This window comes from Dromaius novaehollandiae, chromosome 4, assembly GCF_036370855.1.
Source record: "Dromaius novaehollandiae isolate bDroNov1 chromosome 4, bDroNov1.hap1, whole genome shotgun sequence".
NCBI classification, from domain to species: Eukaryota; Metazoa; Chordata; class Aves; order Casuariiformes; family Dromaiidae; genus Dromaius; species Dromaius novaehollandiae.
In genome coordinates, this window is record NC_088101.1 from 20,252,688 (window position 1) to 20,274,905 (window position 22,218).

Sequence of the window (22,218 nt, forward strand, 5' to 3'; positions counted from 1 at the left end):
GCTGTACAGCTATATCAATCTGAGAAATATTATATGTTTAAAAAAAAAAAATGGAAAGAGGTAAAAACCCAACACTTCGCTCTCCCTGCCCCCAAACAAACAAACAAAAAGCTACAACTCCCCACCACCACCAAAACCAGTGAAAAACAGTGTAGCCAGGAGATGTATCAAGGTGAAAGAGATATGGGCTGAGTATTAAGAAGTAATTAGAATATGCTGGATTATCATAAGGAACCACCTCAGATTTCAGAAAAACTTGTTTGGCTTATAAAATAATAAAACTATGTGACTTTTGGCTTTTGCTTTATAGTTATAGAGCCTTTTGGTTGTACTAAGATTAGATCTCCTTAGTAAATTTATAACAATAAATATACTCTGAGTTTTAGTGAAAAGAGCAGAATCATTTGAGTCCGGTAGCTGAAGCTTATGGAATACCTAGTAAAAAGAGACTTCTACTTAAAAAAAAAAAAAAAAAAAAAAAAAAAGAAAGGCAATATTCTGCTGCAAGTTTTAATAGGATATATGCATCACGTTTTATAGGTGTTTAGTAGCTGTATGTTATGTTTTACTATATTATGACTTCAAAGTTAAAAAGGGTTAAGTTCTTAGAGATATTTGTGGTTTGCTTATTTAAGGAAACATTAGTGGCTTTTCAAGTTTAATGAAGAGTTTTTTGCCTGCTGAAAACTTGTATTTCTGTGGGCCAAAATGCAAGACTTCTAGGTGCTGCAGACACTTTGAAACTCTGCTTGGTAAGGGCTGAATTAACAGCAATCTGAAGTTTATGAATCCAGAAGAAATATTTTGGTTGTGCGCATTAATAAAAAAATAAAACTAGATCTTTCTGGGAATGTATGGCTGTATGTTGGCTGAGTTCTTACAAATGGAGCAAAGCATTTTATAGTGGCCTTTCAGTGTATTCTAGAAAAAGATCACATTTCTAAAGACTTTGCCTTGTAGGGCTGAACTGTCAAGGTACCGTCTCTCATATAGTTACTGAAGACAAAAATTAGCATTGTTTACCTGTATAGGTCTTGAGAAATGCAAAGAGAGTTGTAGTATTTTTAGACATGGGCGGTTTAGTTGAATTCATTGCCATTTTGCTGTAACGAATGACTGGTGGGAGCAGCCATGCTACCGTTCTTCTCTACAGGCTGTGTCACAGTGCTCCGTGTCTCTGTAATTCTAGCTACCAGGCTCAAAATACAGGAGCAGACAAAAGACCTATTGATCTGAGCTTAGTTTTCTCTGTCTTTTAAGGAAATGTATGCTACTTCTTGTCTTCACATTAAGGGAGGAGGAAGCCTTGTTTGCTGGTAGCAGTGCAGAGCTAACTTTTAGAGAGATTTTTAAAGGCTGTAGGCTATTTTTTATGTACTTATTAGTTTAATACTCAGAAGGTCTTCTAACTGAAGGCTAAGGAGTCGGTCCTTTGCTGATGAAACTTGTTAATGCTTTACTTTTGACTTTACCAACTCTCAAACCTATTTTCTGACTTTGAACAGTATGAAGATTTGGCATCGTTTTTCAGGGGGTTATACTTGATCTTAATAAATCTCAGACCTCTCGGGAAAGCCTTAGGGTTGGACAATAAGAACAAGGAAGCCAGGTAGGGAAGTAAGAGCATGTGTATGCATGAATTTTTGTGCCATTTGTGTGGTTTGTCCTTCGCTGTTACACAGGAAAAGTGGTTCAGAAGAACATTTGTACAAATATGTGTTGAGAGGGAGGAACTGAAAACAAAGTTGTTTGCCTGGTCACTCTTATAATTAAGTAAATTGAAGAGGAAAGTGGATATAAGGGAGTGATACAAAAGTCACCAGGGGAAAAAAAGGCATTTACAACAAATCCCATTAAATTAATTGCAGAGGTTACTTTAGCTCAGGATGCCTCGAATTCTTGAAGGCTTTTACCAGGGGAGCTTGCAACTTTATACGATGAATGAGCTTTAAGAACTTTCAGTATTTGTTTTCACTGAATTGAAAGAAAGAAAGAAAAAGGAAATTTGTGAAGGTTGAAGTAAAACCACAGGTTTTTTTAAGATAACGTTCATGAGAACCATCCCCTATTTAAAAAAAATGAGTTTCAGTGTAAATGAAGCCACCTAAGCTTATGAGACAAATTTTGCTCTGTTCAAACCCACTTTGGCAAATGCTTAAGCACCGTTTATCTTCACAGTGTATTTCTCATCAAGGGATTCTTATGTACTTTGGCTGTCTTGAGCTTAAAAAGGACAAGCCCATACTGAACTCTGTCAAACAAAAAAACTTGGATGCTTTTATTGTGCTTTAGAAAGCCCGTTTTTCTGTTTTGAGCTGCACCTGAAACTTGATTCAGTACTGATCAGGAGATACCTCCCTGCTACCATTCTTTGGTATTTGTGCCTGCAGTTACTGCTGCTGTCTATTAGCTCTGGACTGGTGTATCAGAAGAGGAAGTTTATACTGCAGGTAGAAGTGTGCCTGTAGTTTATACAGATAAACCTAGCTAATTTTAAGCTAGTAGCTTGAGTATAGGAAGTAGCATTGTTTTAGCAGCAGCTCAGGTGCTACAAAATGCATCCAGGAACCTGGATAAGTTTCAGAAGTTGGACCTGCCCTCAATGCAGAGCTGTCATAGCTGTGTTGCTATCAGTGTCCAAACTAGCTTGTTTAAAACAAGCTCAGATTTGCCAGCCTCCTCCTGCTGTGTTGTCGTAGCCAAACCTAGATGTTCTGCATGGGTAGCTTCTAGTGGGCTTCTAAGCAAGCCGTATGAGTTGAGAGGTCTGTACTTGTTTGGCTGCTTGTTTGCTTATCAGATAAAAGAGTGCAAACATGTCTTAATACCCCCATAAAAAGGGAAAACATCTAGTCATTCCTTTTTTGTTTTGGAACAACAACTATTTTTATTAAGTACTTTATCAGTCATAGTTAAAATAATTGAAGCAATGACTGCAAGATCTGTTGGATCATGAAAACAGACCCCAGCCTGTACTATCAAGATAAAAGTCCCGGTTAAATGTGCCCCCTTCCCACAGATATACTTCAGGTGTGTGGGATGTAGCTGACGAATGTAAATCAGACTTTTTCTTTCTTTTCACTTTTTGACCCAGGTAGCTTCAGTGAAATTAAACCGATGGACATGACGACAGCTACTTTTTTTAAACCCAAACAATCCACTATGGATTGTGTGTGTGTGTAACACATGCATATAAATGCACCCAGAGTATGTATTTGTGTGTTCGTTAGGTATGAGATTTTCTGCAGGTATTAGTGTCACAATATCTGTCTACCTCAGATTATGGGCTTGATCTCACAAACTGAATTTCCAGCTCCTTGTCAGATACCTTGACAGCACTTGCTTTCACACATGCTGGAAAGTCTGCATCTTCCATTGACTCGGTTAAATTGTAGGCGTTGAGATCATTTGAACATCAGCATATTACAGAGGCAGGAAAGTTGAGGCAGGCTATGGAGTAGTTCACATAGAAATTTGGTGCACAAGAGGAGTTATGGTTTCCAGTAAAAAAACCTTTAATAAAAGATTTTCTTAGCATGTATTTTCAGGTGAAAGTGGTGATTCCTTAAAAAGGAGCTTATTATATTGCATAGTGTGGTAAAGGTTTCATATCCACAGAACTTTTGTGCATTTTTGTCATTAAAAGGCTTAATTTTCTAGGACTCTTGTATTATCTTTCACAAGGAGTAAAAATGATTGTTTCAAAAAGGTAACGGTAGTTTTATTTTTATAGAAATCACTATTTTAGATTTACAACAGTGACAAGAAATGAGGGAAGTAGGATTTTGATATGTTTGCAGTTTGTGTCCATCTTTTAATTTTCATTAAGTAGTAGTAAACATTTTGATATGTCACCATGCAGTGCAGTCACCTAGGAATGTTTTTTTAAACATTGTTACTCTGTTTATTTAAATGACTATTGGTGCAGTAACTGTGCAGAGTGATTTCTGCATTATTCCCTCTACATTCTGGTGTTGGTTTCCATTTTCTTTGCCTTGGGAGAGTACAATGTAATGTCCTGAAAAGGGAATCCTCTTTGATTCCACACAGAGCAATATAGTGATAATTTTATCTGAGGAGTCTGTTCAATTTAATACATTATTTGTAAAATGAAGTGTTGTTTATAAAAAAATATGATACAAAATAATAAATTTTCAGGTTAGATGTTTAAATAATAAACTGTATAATAAATGTGATTTATTATGGGATAAAATTGAACTGCTTTTGTAGTAATCAGGAAAATTCACTGATTCTAGTTCTATACTATTCCTGTTAGTACTGGAAAAAATGTATTTTTTTTTTAATGGACAAAGTTAACAAAGAAATTCATAGAAAACTGGAGCAGCGGACGCTTACTGGCCCAAGCATTTCTCTGCCATACTCAAATATAATGTAGTGCTTGAAGTAGGGACGATGTTCATATTTTAGAGAAAGTAGAATGTTAGGCTTATTTGATGCACCTAAACCTCCTTCATGAAACTTTGTTCAAAAGAGTTGTCTCAGCACGTTTTTTCCTAAGGTAAAAATTAGCTTATGAATGATATATTTTTACTATCAACTTACGTAAAACTCTGCTTCCTGAACAAACAAAAAGGCTATTAAACAAATACGCCTGTTGGCACTCTGTTAGCTATATTTTGGACTATACCAAGCACATTTGAAAGAAATTAGTTGTTTTTCCATTTCTGGCTGCACTACAGATGAGATGAGAGGTCAGACTTTGCTGCACAGAATTCTTAGTCAACTTTGAGAAGCATTTTATTGCACAGATAGTCATTCAGACAAAGAAGGCTGCTTATTAAAAAAGGAAAGATTGACAGGAGAATGAGTACGACTTCCTAAAACAAGATGCTTAAAGGTAGTTGTAGGATTTATTTTGGCAAGCTAACTGTGAATGTGTTTGAACTCTATTTCTGGGTATGATTCATTGGTTTGAAATATTGTCAGGTTAAAACATACACACATTTGATTATATTATATTAATACTGCTTTCAATTTAGAAAAGCCTGTGCCTAAGGATTCAGTAAAAGCAACAGCTGGAAAATAAAATTTTAAATATGCTAAGGTATAGAGAAAGCTCTTTCAAGTATTTGTGAATTTAGCTTAGAGGGGATTGGATGTCCAAGTCTTCTAGCCATTTCTTTTTTTTTTTTTTGGCTCAGCCATAAATTTGGGGATTTTCAGTTCTCAATGTTGAGACTTACTGATTACTAGTTAGGCGTTTTCTCTGTCATCCCCAGGAAAGATGTCCAGAGACCGGGCTCTGAGGAAACAGCAGCAATTGAATAATTTGTTAGCAGTGGTGAAAAAGCTTGCTAAGCCTGGAGATGTGATTGTGGATTTTTGCAGTGGAGGGGTAATGTATATCTTCTTTACAAGATGCAATTTCTTTTGGCTTTCAGCTTTGCAGTTCCTGAAGGATGCAGCCACAAAGCAAAAGCACAAGCTCTGAAATTTTAGTTGTTTTCAGAGGTTCTGTCATTGGTTACAGGGTGCTTAGCCTGAAATGGGTCAAGAACAGGCTCACTGAAAAGGGATTTATAGATTGCTTTTTGTTGTTTATTTTTGTTTTCACAGGGCCATGTTGGAATTGTTCTCGCTCACATGATGCCATCATGTCAGGTAAGTTCTAAGTAAGAAGTACAGACACTGTCAGCTTTTGATCTCTAATCATCTTGAAAAGGCATGCATACAGGGCGAGTAAGCATGAAGACATAACTGCTAATTTTAAGTCTTATGATCTAGTGAGAAATTTTTCGTTAGCATACGTAAAAGTATTTATCACATTACATTAGTGGGGAAAAGAGGAGATGCCATCCCTGAGAAGGAGAATTTAGATTAAAGTACTTCTTAAAAAATAAAGGAGGGGAAAAAAAAGAAGATTCCTTTAGTGTACAACCATTTAATTGGGTATGCTTTGATTCAGCAAAGCATCTAATTAGAGTATTAAAGTGCATGGGGGAGCTTATACCTCTCTAACAAAGATCTTAAGCTTGTATTGTAAAGCTAGTGTGAAGATGAAGCCCTTGTTATGAGGCTAACCTCTGGCAGTGTCTCTGCTCCCATTTTCTCAGAATCTTAATGGTTTTGGGAGCTTATTAGCAGCATAAGTTCCCGTGTAAGTCCACCAGCTCCATCCAGTATATGCTCTCTGCTCTTCTGAAAGAAACTGTCTTGTACTTCAGTCTCTGCTTGACCAAGTGGCTGGCTATTCAGTTCCAGCTGCTTGCTGTGTAAACTCTAGGGTTCAGTTAACAAACACCATTGAAAACTGTAGTTTTGCTGATCAGACTCAGACTTCCTTGTGGGGACTTAATACAGCCTGAACATTATAATGAATCAGAGGACCGTTCAGGCTGGAATTGTCCTCAGGAAGTCATCCAGTCCAAACTCCCTCTCGAAGCAGGCCCAACACTGAATTTGGACCAGGCTTTGTCCTGTTGGGTCTTGAAAACTTCCAAGAATGGAGATGTCACAACATGACTGCGCAACCTGCTCCCATGCCCAACTGTCCTTGTGGTGAAAATTTCTTTTGTTGCATCAGATCGGAACCGTCCATTTCAATTATGTCCATTGTATCTTGTTCTCCCACCACGCACCTTCATAAAGAGCCTGCCTCCATCTTCTTGATAACCTCCTTGTTGGTACTGGCAGGCTGCTGTTAGGTCCCCTCCCCAAAACTTGTCTCTTCAACAAGCCCGGTTTCCTTAGCTGCTGCTCACAGAACCAGCACTCCAAGCCCTCGACCATCCTGGTGGCTCTCCACTGGACTGGGTCATATTCTTGTATTGGGAGTCCAAAACTTGATACAGTATTTCAGATGTAGCCTAGTGAACCCCAAATAAAGGAGAATAAGGAAATAACATGATAAGATATTTGCTATTAGAAATTCCTAAGAAGTTATCCTTATATGTTAGTACTGGTAATTAATATGTTTTGCTCTGTCTGGGGCTCAGTATGCCCAATTAAGGAATAATGCACAGACTGATATAAAATGTTTCTAGAAGAAAGGTATCATATGCCAGAAGAATTTACTAGTAAATTCTAACTTTGTAGTGCTGTGTCATAGAGATGAAGGTAAAATTAAGAGATTCGATAAAGAGAATGATTTCTGGTAATTATTAAAAAGCGTGGCACCTCTCTTTACTTATTTTTTCTATATTTGTAGAAAAACTAAGTTTGTGTCCTATATTGGTTTTATATAGTTCTCTGTTTTTAACATAAACAGTATATCACAGGTATTCTGAAAAATGTTCTGAAAGAACATTGAACATTGTGATGGACATTATTTGCTTTTATTATTCTGTTCATGATTGTGCTGCATTGCTTTGAAAACTGACTGGGTGAGATGGGACCCTGTGAAAGGAGTGAGAGACTGCACCTTTCCTAGGCGTGCTCCTGGACATGCTCTGTGTAGAGAAAGGTCCAGAGCTCTTACAGACCAAAGATGGGAACCAGTGAAAATAATAAGACTCTGCAGGGAGGAGCAGGCAGCCAAGCCTCAGAGAGGAGAGGAAGAATTCCTCAGGGACCGCCAGGTCTCACTTGGAGTTACTGAGTTGGCCGGAAGCAAGCATCCCCATGAAAGGACATGGTGGACAGGGATTATTCCCCATATACCTTATTTACTTCTGCTCTCCCTTATCCAGTAACTTGGACTTTCTTTTGTTTAGAAAACTACATTTCTAGGGTGTTTTTATCCTTCAGATACACCCTTTTGAGTTTAAAGCTTTTGGTTGTCTTTGTAGAGTGATTCAAAATTGTCTGGAAACAGCTACCTCAAAGCTGTGACCAAATTGGGGTCCTGTCACAAATGTTTTTTCACAAAATGATCATTATTAGCTCTACCTTAATTCTAGTCGCTGATTTAGAGGAAAATGGTTCTTCATCCTAATAATAAATTTGATGCAGAAGTCAGGAAAGTAGCAGTAGAGTTCAATCCTCCAGTCTTCAATCAAACCTACAGAAGCAAACACCTGACAGTGGAGGAGATTTAAATTTAAAACCTCTGCAATTTTTTTAACTTAATCCCAAATGTTGGGAGGTTCTTCTCTAAGAAAATGAGAGCTGTACCTGTAGGAAAGCATAAAATATTTGCCATCTGGTTGGTATTGGTATGTCTTAAATGCCTTCACTCTGTATTTGGTTCCCTACTAGATCACTTTGGAGAAGATCTCAAGCCCTGTCACAAACAATTTGGAGAAGTTTTCTCAACTGAACTACAAAGTTTTGTGCTTATTAGTAACGTATTTTGATTTGTCAGTATACTTTTGCCTCACTTTCCTGTGTATGAAATCTAGGTGGTGCTCATAGAAAATAAGGAGTTGTCACTGATCCGTGCTAAAGACAGAAGTGATGAACTAGGTTTAAACAACATTTGGTTCATTCAAGCAAATCTGGACTATTTTAATGGGACTTTTAATATTGGGGTAAGTGAGAGATGTTTTTCATTTCATTTTGGTTAGTTGCTCTTAAAACAACTAAAATATTTGAGAGAAGAAAATTGTATATATTCTTACAGACAAGTATTTCTGATGCTATACAAAGCTCTTGTTATATTGATCATTGAATTAGTTGAGTTAGTTTTCTATTTATTATTTGTTGCAAATTGGCATCACTTTTGTCATTATATGAAGAGAGAAGAAAGAAGTGGCTGCTCCAATCATGTACAAAATAGATAAGTGTTGCCTGCCATGTTGACCTATAATAGTGCAGTAGATTCTTGGTTTAGTCCTATTATTTTAAAATTAGTGATTTATTAACAAAGGTACTCTAGAGAGAGTGTTGAAGAAGAGAAGAAAAGACTACTGTCACTTGGAATTACCCAAAGTGAGTCAAAGTCAGAGTTGGACAAAGTGAGTACAGTGAAGTGAGATCAGAGTTGTATTTTAGGTGACAGTAAATGCATTTTAAAGCAAAGCAAACAAGACTACGTTATGCAAAACTTAGAGCAAACTGTCGTGAGAGAGAGATTATTGTATTAATGTTATAAGTATATTCATTACGGAAGGTATACTCAGGCTAGATTTGTAAAGGCAGGCTGATACCCTAATTTTGTAGGATTCATGTTGAGCACTCCTGTTGCAGTCAACAGGTGTTATTCTGACTCTCAATTTTAGGTGTCTTGTCATTATTGTAAATGAGCAGACCACAGTAGGGACCTGAGTTCTGCAGAAGCAAAGTAGGTGATTTGAATGCTGATTCAGAGTGTCCATGTTAGTTCCTGAAAGTAAATAATGTGAATGTCCGTGCCTCCACAGTTCTGCAGCCCTAGTGAAGAAGAAGGCATAAACAGTCTGTTATAGTGCCGTAAAGATTCCCGTCTTCCAGTTTGATCTTCTGTTAATAAAATATGAGCTTTTACGGCATGCCCTAATTTTTAGTGATCTAGTTGTTCTATAAATCATCTATCCGAGGACCTGTTATGGTTGTAGCTTAGTCTGCTTAAGGCCGAAGGTTTGTGGTACAGATGGGCATACCTCCTCTAGTGCTGTTTAACTGTTTAGTTTGGTTATTTAAGAAAGGAAGTGAAATATACTGCAGGAGAAAGAGGAGAGAATAAATGAAGTATTTTGCAGATTATTTTCCCATTTTTTAAAACTATTACTCGTATAAGGGAAAATGGCAAAATAATTTCATAATACATAAAATACAGGTACGTACAAAGTTTGGCAATTCATCATTTACAAACCCATCTGACTTGTAAGCTCTTCACTCATTGTATAACTTCGCCATTGTCAATAAAATAATACAGCATAGTTGTGAGAGTGGACATGGTGACAAGAAATTCACTGGTTATGGACTTCTCAAGTGAATATTAAATCATAGATCTTTTCTAATATTCTCATTCTGAAATGAATTGTCACGTGTCCTCTTGCTACTATATAAAAAGTGCTTGAAATATAAAGAGATATAGAAAAATTAACCTTGAGCTCTCTCGTTTTGGTATTAGTTTAAAATGTGTTTAAATGCATTTTTAGTTACCTTGACACAAAATTATATTACGTTACTTAGCTATTTTTCTTATCTGTTATCTGCCATGAGTTCAGAAGTAGGTTAAGAAAAAATCTGTCAACCAGCTAATTCTCTTTTGCTCCACATAAAATTGCTGCTTTTCTAAATCATTGGAGTAGTGAAGATCAAGGTTCTGAAGCAGTTTATTTGAATGACAAACTTACTATTACATTGGTATGTTACATGATGTAGTACAACCAGCAAACATTAAAGGAATTCAGTCTAAAAGTGAAAACTTCCCAAACATTTGCATGTAGTGTTTGTTTACACGCCAACAGCCAGCATACTCTTTAAGTTCTTTGTTGTTTTTAATATTTATTATTTTATAGTACTCATAGTGCCTCAGCTAATTTGTGGGAACTTGCTGAAATAAGTTGAAATGTTCAGGGGTTTTTTTTGTTGTTGTTTTTTGTGGGGTTTTTTAGTGTGTTGAGTTCTTCTTTTTAAGAATACTAAAGTGAAGGTGAGGTTTCAGGAAACCTTAGTCTCCTCCTCCCATGTTTCTGTGTGTGGTAGGCTGTGCAGGGGAGTTTCAATGCAGAGGTATAGTACGGGGGCAGTGGACTCGCGCTGCATTAGCTGTATTACTGTCTTCAGGGAGAGGATCATGGCCATATTGTTTTCCCGTGTCTGCAGATGTGTGGATTTGTGAACTAAACATGCTAGCTGCCTTTGTTCTCACTTTTTGTTTAGTTTAGATAACAAGTTTAATATGTAGGGCATCCTGAGAAAACTGTATTGAATTTTTGTGACTTTTCACTTAAATTGATTCTGAGGAACCCAAATAAGATATCAATTGGTTTGAAATTCATACAGGCTTAACAAAGCTACTGTTTTTTTAATCCGGCAATGGTTTAATGTCTCTTTTCCAAATATGCAAACAAAGCAGAAGTCTTTGGCTTCTGCTTGGGGAAATGGACATGTAGCTATAACTATATTCTGTGATGCATCTAAAATAGCTGCGATATTAGGAATCTCTTTCTGATGTTAAACTATCTTTATTTTTTTGTTGTTAAATTCATATCAACAGAAAGCTTTCATTGTGAAATAGCTACATTTCTGTATTAATTTTGTAGTATTCTGCTTGAGATGACAGTATTTGTTACCATCTGCATGCAGTTACAGTTCAGCTGGTGATTAATGGTCTGCTCAGCTGAACTTTCATCTAGCAGTTTGCAAACAAGAATTGTCTTCATTTTAATCCACATCTGAGAGCAAAGTTTTACTTCCAATTGCTGTACTTGAAAATCAACTTTGAACCTTAAAATATGAGCTTTGCCGTTTTAAACCTTATTTCTAAATTTATCATGAGTAAAACACATACAAAAAGATACAATTTTACAAATATGCATAAAGTAACAGGCATAATATTTAATTAAGGGAGAGGCAGACTATATTTTCTTCAGGGCTGAGAGAGTGCAGAAGCAGATCTACTTGAGGCCTGACTTTTCTTGATTTTTCATTTGATGTTTGGGATTCTCTCCTGTCTAATAAGGTACAAATGGGAATGGGAGTTTTTTGCCATCCTTAAAACTTAAGAACTTACTATCATTAAGTTCTCTTCCCCATTTGTCAAAGGAACAATTTTTTCCCTGACACTTAAAAACTGTTTAAAGAGTCACTTGTCAGATTCAAGCATTTAGAAGTGTGCTGGGTATTTGTCTCCTGTGTGTGAATGGCTTTTGTCAGTGATACTGGCCTTTGATGCAGTGATCTTTTTTCGAAGTGTAAAAGCATTTATGTTATTCTTTGTAGTGTTCAGGAAGTTGTTGTTTAGTTGTCAGGGAAATTAAACAAGGAACTATTGCATGCAACCTCACTACAGTTAAGAATCATAATTTAGGATTCAGCATATTGTATTTACAGCATATTGTATTTACTGAACTACTTACTGAAAGAAAAGCATAGTAAGAATGGAAAGGTTGGTCACTTGAGTAGCATGTTTGGTTAGAACTAGAAAGCACTGCCTCCCCTCTGTATTTATAGTGTGGGATAGTATCTAATTAGCTCACCCAGTGTAGCACCGTCATCATTCTGGTATAGGATGCAGTTTTGTTTGCAATCCCGGAGCCCTGTTGAATACAGGAACTGTGCCCTGCAGCGCTATATGGTCCCAAGGCGACTGGATGGGACAGAAACCAGAGCTAGTCGTGGAGGAGGGTGCGTATTAGGGATGGTACAAGGTGGATTCTACACCTGGATTTTGAGAAGTTTCAGGTGTTGGGAATGCTGTTTCTCCATGAAGTTCAGAGTAAGATTGCATGTAATAATAACATTCCTAACTGACTCTTTTTTACAAACTGTGCTTGGGAGCACCACTGTAGTGACACATAGCAGATTTTGTCCAGTGCTGTGGGAGGCACAGTATAAACATTCATTGATGGTTCCAGCTCTGGGGTGTTTGGAATCCAAATAGAGAAGGCAGAGAAAGGGCAAGAAGGTAAACAAAGTTTCAGGCATACTTTTGAAAAATTCTGCCTTGCTTAAGATTTCTCAGTTTAGATCCCCATGATCAGTAATTACCTCTGAAAACCACAGCTGTGCTTGGTAAGACTCTGGTTGGCATTTTTTTAATGTATCTCTAGAATTCAGTTTAGTAAAAGTGTTGTAGGAACTATCTTCCGTGGCTTCCTTCTGCGCGTGTCAGTGACATTTACGGTTTTCTTTTTGCTTCTTCACTGCAGCAAAGAAATTAACACAGCTAGATTGAAGCCCTTTCTGGCAGCAGCTTTGCCTTGTACCATAGTCCCTAGGAGGCAGTATTAAAAATGAGTTGCTGGTTTAATACATGAGAGTTTTTTGGACCCCAAGCGAAACAGAGGCAGGCTTTCCACCTCTGCTCTAGATACAGAGGAGGAGAACCAAAAGTCAGAGGAAGCTGAGAGACATATTTTATTTTTTCAGAGGCTGAGGTGAAGGACAGGGGAGAAATTTTTCATCTTCTCATCTGTTATTTGTATGTGAATGAGTGAGATACTCCAGTATCTTCAGACTCCAGGGGGTTTTTTCAGGGAACATGGAAAAAGTCTAGAAATCCTTTTTTCTGTAGAGCGCCCAAGAGTGTTGATATGCTGAATACAGCTGAGAAGCTGTAACACATGAAACTTAGTATCTCCCAAGTTCACACCCATAAATTGCTATTACACTTCAGGGAGTCAGTCTAGTCTCTTCTCCATCTAATCTGTCCACAGAATGTGTTGGCAGACTTTTTTAATGAACTCATGTAATGCACAAATCTTGAATTATTAGTCTGGATGTCTGTTAACCTCAAACATCAGTTTTAAATGCTTGAAGTGTTTTATCTCACATACGATAAGCACTGACCCTCAAAGAGAGGTGGAATTTACCTGCTGAGGAACTGTCCTAACGGTATCTTATCGGAAAACTGATTTTTAGATCAAGACTTCAAGACTTTTGAATATAATTTAATTATTCACAGATAAGTAAGTGTCCCACAGTACTAACAAATCAATACAGTTTCAGAAACACCTTTCTTACTAGGTATAAATCTTAATCTAGTCTTGCCACTTAGTCTGCACACCTTTTTCTTTTCTTCCTTTTTTTCTTTTCTTTTCTTTTTCTCCCCTCAAGGCTTTTCTGAACTCTCCTAGAACGCTTCTGAGAGCCATTCTGGGTTCTTTCCTTATTTTTGTTTATTTCTGGTTTTGTTTTCTTTTGGCATGTAAAGAATCCTTAACAGGCAAGCAAATGGCTTATTTTCTCCCCACTGCTAGAATGATCTAAAGTACTCATTATGTTTTGGATTGCTTTACTTGCTTTATTTTCTTTTAATAAAAATATAAATGAGACAGGTTTCTTTTTTCTTTAGAACTCATCAGTCCCTGTTGCTTACTCTTGCTTGTAGTCTTTGTAACATAATTCCTGTTGTATCTCATCATAATGTCAAACAAAACTGTGGCAGTAGGTTTGGGATAAAGAAGAGAAACAATAAAACGTTTGAAATAAAAAGAGCTTTTTGAAGGTGAATTTTGGCATCTTTGTATTAATCTTTGGAAATGCATGCAGAAGAGAAAGCACAATATTTCTGAGAGATAACATTTTTAATGCAGATTGTAGATTTTCATAGATAAAAAAAAAAATAAAAGTTACACTTGAGACAGATCCCTGAACACACCGTATTAACAATCCTTCATCCACTTCAAAAAATGTACATTGAGAGGAATTTTACAGAAATGCTGTGTACAGGCACTGTATTAGTTTGATACAGTCTCAGGGTGAGGTTGAGTAGATGTAAAAGCTCTGGCAGTGCCAGGTCTGAGGCTGGTATCACAGGAGGCCTTCTTGCATCTGTGCATATGTGCAACATTGCTCTGTGTTTTCAAGATGGTGGAGAACTATTGAACCATAGTTATTCAGGACAAAACAATTGTCTATTTTATGAGATGAAGATAGGCTGAAAGCTGGTACTGTTACCACTTCAATATCATTTAAGCCATTATATAATCAGTGCATATTGGAAATAATTTCAATCACAAAAACTCTTTATGTAAAATCAAGTTATTATTTAAGAAAATCATATATGCAATCGAGAGATGAATTTGGGAGAATAGATATAGCTATTTAGTTTTTTTTTATATATATGTGTGTATTGTTTCAAAGTACGATACTGATCTTACCAGCATTTATGAAATAAGGAGCTCCTCACATAAAAAGTCTCAAGAAGGCATATTGTTGCACTTGGGGCGAGGAGGGGAGAGAAGTAGTTGAGGGTTTACTGAACTGTGTTCCTAAATTCTTTCAGTAAAAAAAGGTGCAGTATAGATGACAGCAATGATGGATATGCCAAAATGTTCTTCAAGCTGTATAATCAATAATTTAACAGTCTTTAAATGTTTTTTTTCCAGTGCTAGTGATGGTGTTACATAATTATTGTCTTATGCAGTGCTAAATGTCCTTTCAAAATGACTTTTGTCATTTAATTTCTGTAATTCTCATGTTAAACTTACTTAAGTGTTCTTTCTAAGTATTCTATACTTACTTAAGTATTCTTTTTCATATGCAGTTCAGTAGCTGTTTTTGGTTTGTGGGTTTTTTTTCCTCCATACACTGGAGAGGAGATCCAGTGTATTCAGAGCACTCTCACTCTTTTGTCCATTCTCTCTCTCTCTAGTTTGTTTACACAGTAACTTACAATCAAATGATCAAAACTTATACTTAAATACTGTCCTTTAAATAAGGCCTTCCGGTATTATTTGTTACTTCTGTTACTGTTTTTGCACATCCTTTCACACCGAAATCCATCTTTGAAACACGTCTTTGTATTTCTAGGTGCTTTTTGCTTGAAATAAAACTCGACTAATCACTGTGGTTGCTTATATTTTAATGTTTTTCTGGAGCTATGTTATCAATTCAGTTGATATGATGATGAATCAGTGCACCTGGTTAGTGACCCTTGTTCAGTGTTGACAGCTCCTCAAGTGGAGGGGTCATGAAGTTCCTTTGACATGGAAATAAAAGAAATGAAAAGCAGAGGAATTAAGGACCAGGTCTTTGCCTTAATAGCTTTCACTGGAGACCCTCCTTTGGATATTTAAGTAATTCAAACAACCAAGAAAATGCTACAGCAGGATTTTATATACAACATTGCTATCAAAATTTGTCTGGCACCCCCCTCCCCTCCTGTTTTCTTCATTGCAGGTAGCTCTGCATGCCTGCGGTGTGGCAACAGACATGGTGATTGAACACTGCATCAAGGCTCAGGCAGCCTTTGTCATCTGTCCGTGTTGTTATGGCTTCATTCAAAACACAGTGAAGTTTACGTATCCACAAAGGTAAACTAAGGCTAACAAAATAAGTTTTAAAATGCCAATATAAAAGAAGAAAGAAAATACTAAAAGGGATTACAAGTAGTCAATTGAAGATAATTGCAAGTGTCCAGGCTGAATAGGTTCACATTTCATACAGCTGTCTCCTCCTCTTTCTCTTTGCAAATGTATCCTGGGAATGGAGATGCATTATTAATTCCTGGAATATCTTTTCTGGATTTATCTATTCACAGCAGTTCACAAAGACTTTATAGCATCAATACAGTAGATACGGGAATATGTGTAATATGCAGACCTCTTACCTTGAAATCACAGTGTTAATAGAAGACTCATGAAAGGTACTGTAAGAAGGGGAATTGACAGTTTAATATCAGAGAAAGATGTAAGTGATCAGCTTAAAGAAACAGATCTGCTCTATATCACAGTTTACTGCTTGTGAGGCTTTTTTGATTTATTCTCAAGTAGGCAAGCTCACCTGTATTTCAGTTTGTATTTTTCATACTTCTTCAATGGACTGTGTAGATATTTTGTCTTCTCCAAATCTGCCATGTTGGAGATGCTTGTATTTCTTAGGTTTAGGAATTTTAATGGTTCTGATAAAATATAATGTAAAAGGTAGGCATGAAGTGGCAGAAGGTAACAGCTTTCCAAGGCAGAGTTAGTTGGGGGAGAGGGTTATTCTTCTGAAGTTGAGCTTTGTGTTTTGGATGTCCAAAATGAATCCGATTTAATTCTAGTAGGAATTACAACATTGTCTTAGGTATACATTTGCTAAAGTAAGAAATGGAAACATTCTGTCTTAAAAGGAATCAACAAATCTAAAAAAACCTTACACTTCTGTATTAAATATTTTTCATGCTGTTCCATAACATCTAAGTGTGCTGGCGTAAAAGTGCTTGGAGAGTAAATATTTATATTTTTCTGTTAGATAAACTTTGCATTTAACTCTGCTTTCTTAGTCAGTTGAATTCTTTCATCTGTTTATAAATGTCCCCTCTGTTTGTTTTCTCCTCTGACACAGTAAAGTAAATATTCTTAAGGAAGAGGCAAAAAAATGATTAAAGCTTTCTAAAGTTAGTGGGCGTGTAACTTTTCTCTATTGACTTGTTTTAAAATTGACTAGATGCTGTTTAATTTTTGGTCAGTTACATCTGTAGGTAATGAAGACTGCCCTTCCTGTTAGGAATCTTCTGTTGCTGTGGATGCTGCAAGAATGTAAATTGTTGTGGTTTTGTGTTTGCTAACGTTTTGAATCTAAAGCCTAGCCCTTGTAGGAAAGATGTGGTTCATAGCATATCAACCCAGGCTTGAGTTACAATTTATTTTTTTTTCCTTTCTTTCTAAGTTTGTAGGATTAGAAAACATGATAGCCTGCCCCTATGCACATATTACCAGATTGCGTACTTAGTTCCATCCTAGAGATAGCTTACTTTCACGATAAGACTCACACAAGATATGTGCATGTCTAGAGGTTGTATACATGTAAAATTAAGTATTTATGTGAAAATGTGGAAAAAAACAGTAAATTTCTGTAGCATTTATAATGGTTTAGGAGAGAATTTCTATGAAGAATACAGTAGGAAAAAATGACACACAGTGTGCTTTTCTATTCTAGTAAACCAGAACTGCTGTAATTTTTGAATACCTTTCTATAGGCTACAGATATTACTGTTTTGCTTAAAATGTGGTCAAATATGTAAAGACTGCTTCTATCTTCCATCTCTGTTTTTTGATATATGTTGAATTGGTCAGTCTTTTTTTTTTTTTTTTTTTCCTCCAGCCATCAATTCAAGGAAATTTTATCCTACAAGGTATGTAAAAGATACTGCTGTGGGTTAGGGGGGGTTATGTGCCCTTTCCCGCCTTTCACTGGGTCTTCTTGTCAAATTATATATCAGTGTTTATCTTTTAATTGTGAGAGGGAGCATGTGTTGCATGTGATGATGATTAGCAGTGCAGATGTACTTGTGTTGCTTTCTCTCCACCATCCCTTTTTTAAGGCTTTTTTCCTTCAATAAAATGAAATGGTTTCTCCACAAAAGAACTTTTTTTTTCATAGAGCATAAATGAGCCTACTGCTAAGATATTATTAAGATAGAAGTGTTATTACAACAATTATAAGTTAAGAATTTCAGGTTACTAATCATTTTATTTATTTAGCTCTTAAATACTGAAGTTTATACTATGTAAATGTACAAAAATTTTTAATGTGGAATTATTGCTTCTAGGGATCTTATTTTCTGATAAACACCAGATTTCTCTTTCTAATTTATGGCCAGAAGATTAGACATTATGAGTAGGAAGAGATAACACTCAGCAAGAACGTTATACAGTATAGTTTTAAAAACTCAGTTCAAAAGGATTTTAAAAAATATTTGTGTGTTTGATCTAGCATGAGATTAGACCAACACATAGTTGTCCTGTAATCAACTTTTGTTAGCAGCTTTTGTTCAATAGTTAGTTCACACAGAGACAGAAAGATTTTATTGTCTTAAAATTGTTTTTGTGTATTTCTTGGGATAGTTCTCATTGTCTTCTCCAAGGCTCTCTGTGGTTTTGTATTTAGAGATTTGAACTAGAAATACCGTCATTTTTGGTTTTGTTCTCTTTAAATTCCTCACCATAATTTTAATTCACATGATAGTGCACAGAACTTTAAATCCAGAACCTCATCCGGTATTTGGGAAACCTGTTTCTTTCAATTGTGTATGGTTGCTGATGGACAGAAACTATTGGTGTGGCTCATGAGTTTGAGAAGTTGGGGAGCTGGGGTCTAGGTGGAGATAGTCCAAGAGAGAAGTGGGAGAAAGAAGCAATGAAACATGCAGAACTGGCAGAAGGAAGATAACAGATGGGGAGTGAAAAACAAAAGCAGCAGAGAAGTGGCCAGGAGACAACTGGTACAGATTCCTAAAGCTGTGTCTAGCATATATAATAGCATATATAACCTGGTTAGTGAAGAGCAACCAGTTCAGAGATTTGAAGGTTAGATATGGTTAATGTGGCGAGGGAAGAAAATGTTTGCATTACAAGGAAGCAAGGTGATAGGAACTTTACTAAAAACTGGTAAAATCCTGGACCGGGGTCTCAGTGGTTAGAATGTCGAAAAGCCTATGAATTCTGAAAGTATGATGCAGAATAATCCTGTATTACAGAAATGTGCAGGAAAGACAGTATTTGTAGTCTCCAAATGGTTTGTGGAACAGTGAGTGTAGCAAAGATGCTATATGTAGCAGAAAAATGGAGAATTGTCCCTTTTGATCATGAAGTAACAGGGCATTTTTTTAAAATTTAGAAAATTTCCAGCCACTTTATATGGAAAGTTCAGTTATTTGATAATGCACTAATCTTATCTTCATGACAATCAGGTTTATGTACAGTTTATTAATTTACATGGAAATAAATTTGCATAGATTGAGATGTCGAAAGTGGCACAGTGGATTTGGACCTGCTTTTAGTTTTTCTCTTAATTAACATTTCTTTCAGTATGGCTGAAATCAAGAAGAACTCAGGTTTGAGTTCAGAAGTTTATTTACTAAGATACTGTTGAATGTAGATTTGTTGACAGTGTAAAAGGACAGGGTAACACATACAAAATCAAGGAAACCTAGCTTAGGATAGCGTGTGTAATCTTACTAAAAGTCAGCAAAGACTTTTTTCTTTAAATCTGTTAATCCATGGAGGTTTAAATCACAGCACTTATCACCACAGTAGAAGTTCCAGCATCTTTTTATTTGTGTTGCAGAAGTGCCTAGGGAGCCAATAACAATGCTTAAAATATTGCTTCTCTTAATAATGTAAGAGAATATACAAATGCATCCTAGGCTGGATGGTGCCTCAGATAATCCTAGATATAAATAACTTCTGTTATACCGCTAGCTATATGTGGTTTTTATATTTCATATTAATAAATTGTTAAAGGTTATTGGCTAGTAGCCAAAGCTGCCATGTGTTAACCAGACACTCTGTGTCCTTCTCCCCCCAACCCCCAAGTTCCCATTTTAAATTCATTTCTCTTATCTTCCATTTTAGTGAGATCTAAAAAGACATCTAGAAGTCTGGCAATTCCAAAACTTTTTTTGATGAAAACATTATGCCATAATTCATTAGTTTATAGCTGCAAAGAATAAGGCTATGGTAGCTGTAGATTCTTAGCATGATACACTTGGAAACTTGATTTGCTTTGCTCCCTGCAGGAGAATTGGGAAGTAGAAATCAATTACTTTGGAAATACAATTTTGAAAATTTAATAGAATTTGAGAGTGTTGGAGAAACCAAGTTAACTCTTTATCCACACACATAGCTTGGGCAGTTTAGAATTATAACCTTCACTACTTTAGAAATGTTACTCTCCTCATTTCTGCCAACAGGGAGCGTGACAATTTACTGATTGTGTCATGGGAAAATGATGTAGTCATAACTCAGACTGTAACTTTTCAGATTGTGTCTGTAGAAAGCCAAGACATTTTTGTGCATTTGAGAGTCAATACAGATTTTCAGGTTGAGTGGTGAGGCTCATCTTGGCTCTGGTCTAGTCTAACAAGCCAAGAGCTTGGTGTTGCAAAGAGCTGGGTTGGCTTGGTACCTATAGGCTGATGGAGAGTTCTGGGTTAACTTTTCTCCCTCTCCAAAACCAGTCTGCCCCAGCCTACCTAACAGCAGCCACACTGCCTCTGGCTTTCCCTCTTCTGCAGTAGTTGCTCTGGATTTAATGTTTTCAGGCTCTTTTTTACTATACAAATAACTGTATTTAAATTACACTGAGCAAAACATACGCTGAGTCCTAAACATGTCATAGCATGTTCTTGTCTCACTTGCGTGTTTGTTATAAAGCTGTGAGCCAAAAAAACATTGTGCAAATCAGCTGTATGAGGGGAAAAACATCCCTGTCTCAAGATATTGTATATTCATTTAAATCAGTAATCTTGGAGTTTCAAGTAGCAAGAATATTTTATTTTAATTAAAAAGGTACAGTATATGAACAAATTTCTTTGCAATTAGTTGTCTAGAAAATTTATGGATTGGATGGAGCATACTGTGGAAGGAGCTACCATCTTGATTTAATAAAGATAGGATTTCTTTCATTTGTTTTTGTGAAATGCAGACTTCTAGATGTTTATGACTCCCTAGTAAAATGTTGGAATTAAGGTATCTTTAGCTGAAGTTGCTGTCTCTTCACTTGTTACAAGAACCAAGCCTTTAAAATCATCATTGTATATTAGACAATAATCAAAGAACGTTTTTCTTTTGATATGAGAGACAAACTCGTTTTTCAAAACTAGCTCTGGAAGCTTTCTACATTGCCTAGCAGAGGTTTTTTGTTATTGTCTGTTTCTCTTTACTCCTTACAGGAGACTTGGGGAGGTAGTACAGTTCTCAAATGGTTCTGATTAGTCTGTCTTCATGCTTAATACTGCAGCTGTCCCAAAGAGCAGAGTTGTCAGAGCATCAATTCCATTGTTATGTCTTCAAGGCTTTTTCTCTCAGCATCTGGTTAACTCACCTTCTTTAGGTTGACTTATCTTTGAGGAATCCTTTGGGTAGCATAGGCGGCATTTTTTGAAGGCAAATGAGGATGGTGTTCTGGGCTGCTTCTGCAGTGTTCCAGGCAGGGAGTAAGGGGAGTGCTAAACCTTCACCACACCATACCTTTGGGCAGCAAGGAAGGAAGAAATCAACAGTACGTGCCTTGGAAGCCTTGCACAAGCTTTAAGTCAAAGGGGTAATTTGAAAGTGATTTACATTCATTTTGAGGCAGGAAACGTTTCCATCCACAGCCAGATATTTTTTTACCTCACCATCTGGGTTAATCCTGAAATGATTTGGCAGAGCAGAGGAAGTTTTTCCCAACAAGCTGATTCTTCCTGGATTCTGAATAACTGCTTAGGAGAAACATCCAGTATTTAAAATTGCCTATTTAAGAATTCTGACTTGACCGCTCATTAATGCGGACGTACTGTCCAGTGATGACTGTGCTAAAAGAAGACTTTGTTGCTTATCAGTAGTTGAAGGAAAAATTAGTCTGCAGTATGCCTCTGAAGAATGCTATCTTGTATAGTTTGCATCCAGCTCCACTGCTGTGGGGAATTGGATGAATTTGAGCCAGGAACAAATACTGTGAGTAGAAATGTGGGACTGATTATAAAGACTTGATTTACACACACTTTCACAAGCAAAAGCAGCATGCAAATTAGGATTTGCACACAGATAATTTTTCTAGAAATGTTGCTTTTTTTGTACTTTGTTTAGTCAGATTTTTGTGGGGTGGGATGATATTGGATCAGATGTCTTTACTTTTTTTTCTAGGAGCACATGATTCTTTGCAGATTTGCAGATCAGACAGCTGTTCAGCTTCCACCTGAACGCCGACTAATAGGTATGAATTTCTACAGAGCAGCTGTTGTGTAGACTATACGTA

At 36.5% G+C, this 22,218-nt stretch overlaps 1 protein-coding gene across 6 annotated transcripts in view; it reads left to right on the top strand.

The window, feature by feature from the left end:
• Positions 1 to 22,218, top strand: part of GSTCD (glutathione S-transferase C-terminal domain containing) — an 89,611-nt gene that overhangs the window by 62,904 nt on the left and 4,489 nt on the right. For 5 of the 6 annotated variants that reach the window (XM_064510550.1, XM_064510551.1, XM_026108671.2 and 2 more), the window contains 6 exons: positions 5,241 to 5,356; positions 5,578 to 5,622; positions 8,301 to 8,429; positions 15,673 to 15,806; positions 17,581 to 17,611; positions 22,107 to 22,176. In XM_064510550.1, the coding sequence (XP_064366620.1) occupies positions 5,241 to 5,356; positions 5,578 to 5,622; positions 8,301 to 8,429; positions 15,673 to 15,806; positions 17,581 to 17,611; positions 22,107 to 22,176 (525 nt within the window). The remainder of the gene's footprint in view (positions 1 to 5,240; positions 5,357 to 5,577; positions 5,623 to 8,300; positions 8,430 to 15,672; positions 15,807 to 17,580; positions 17,612 to 22,106; positions 22,177 to 22,218) is intronic. The other variant, XR_010388913.1, reaches the window with a different exon arrangement.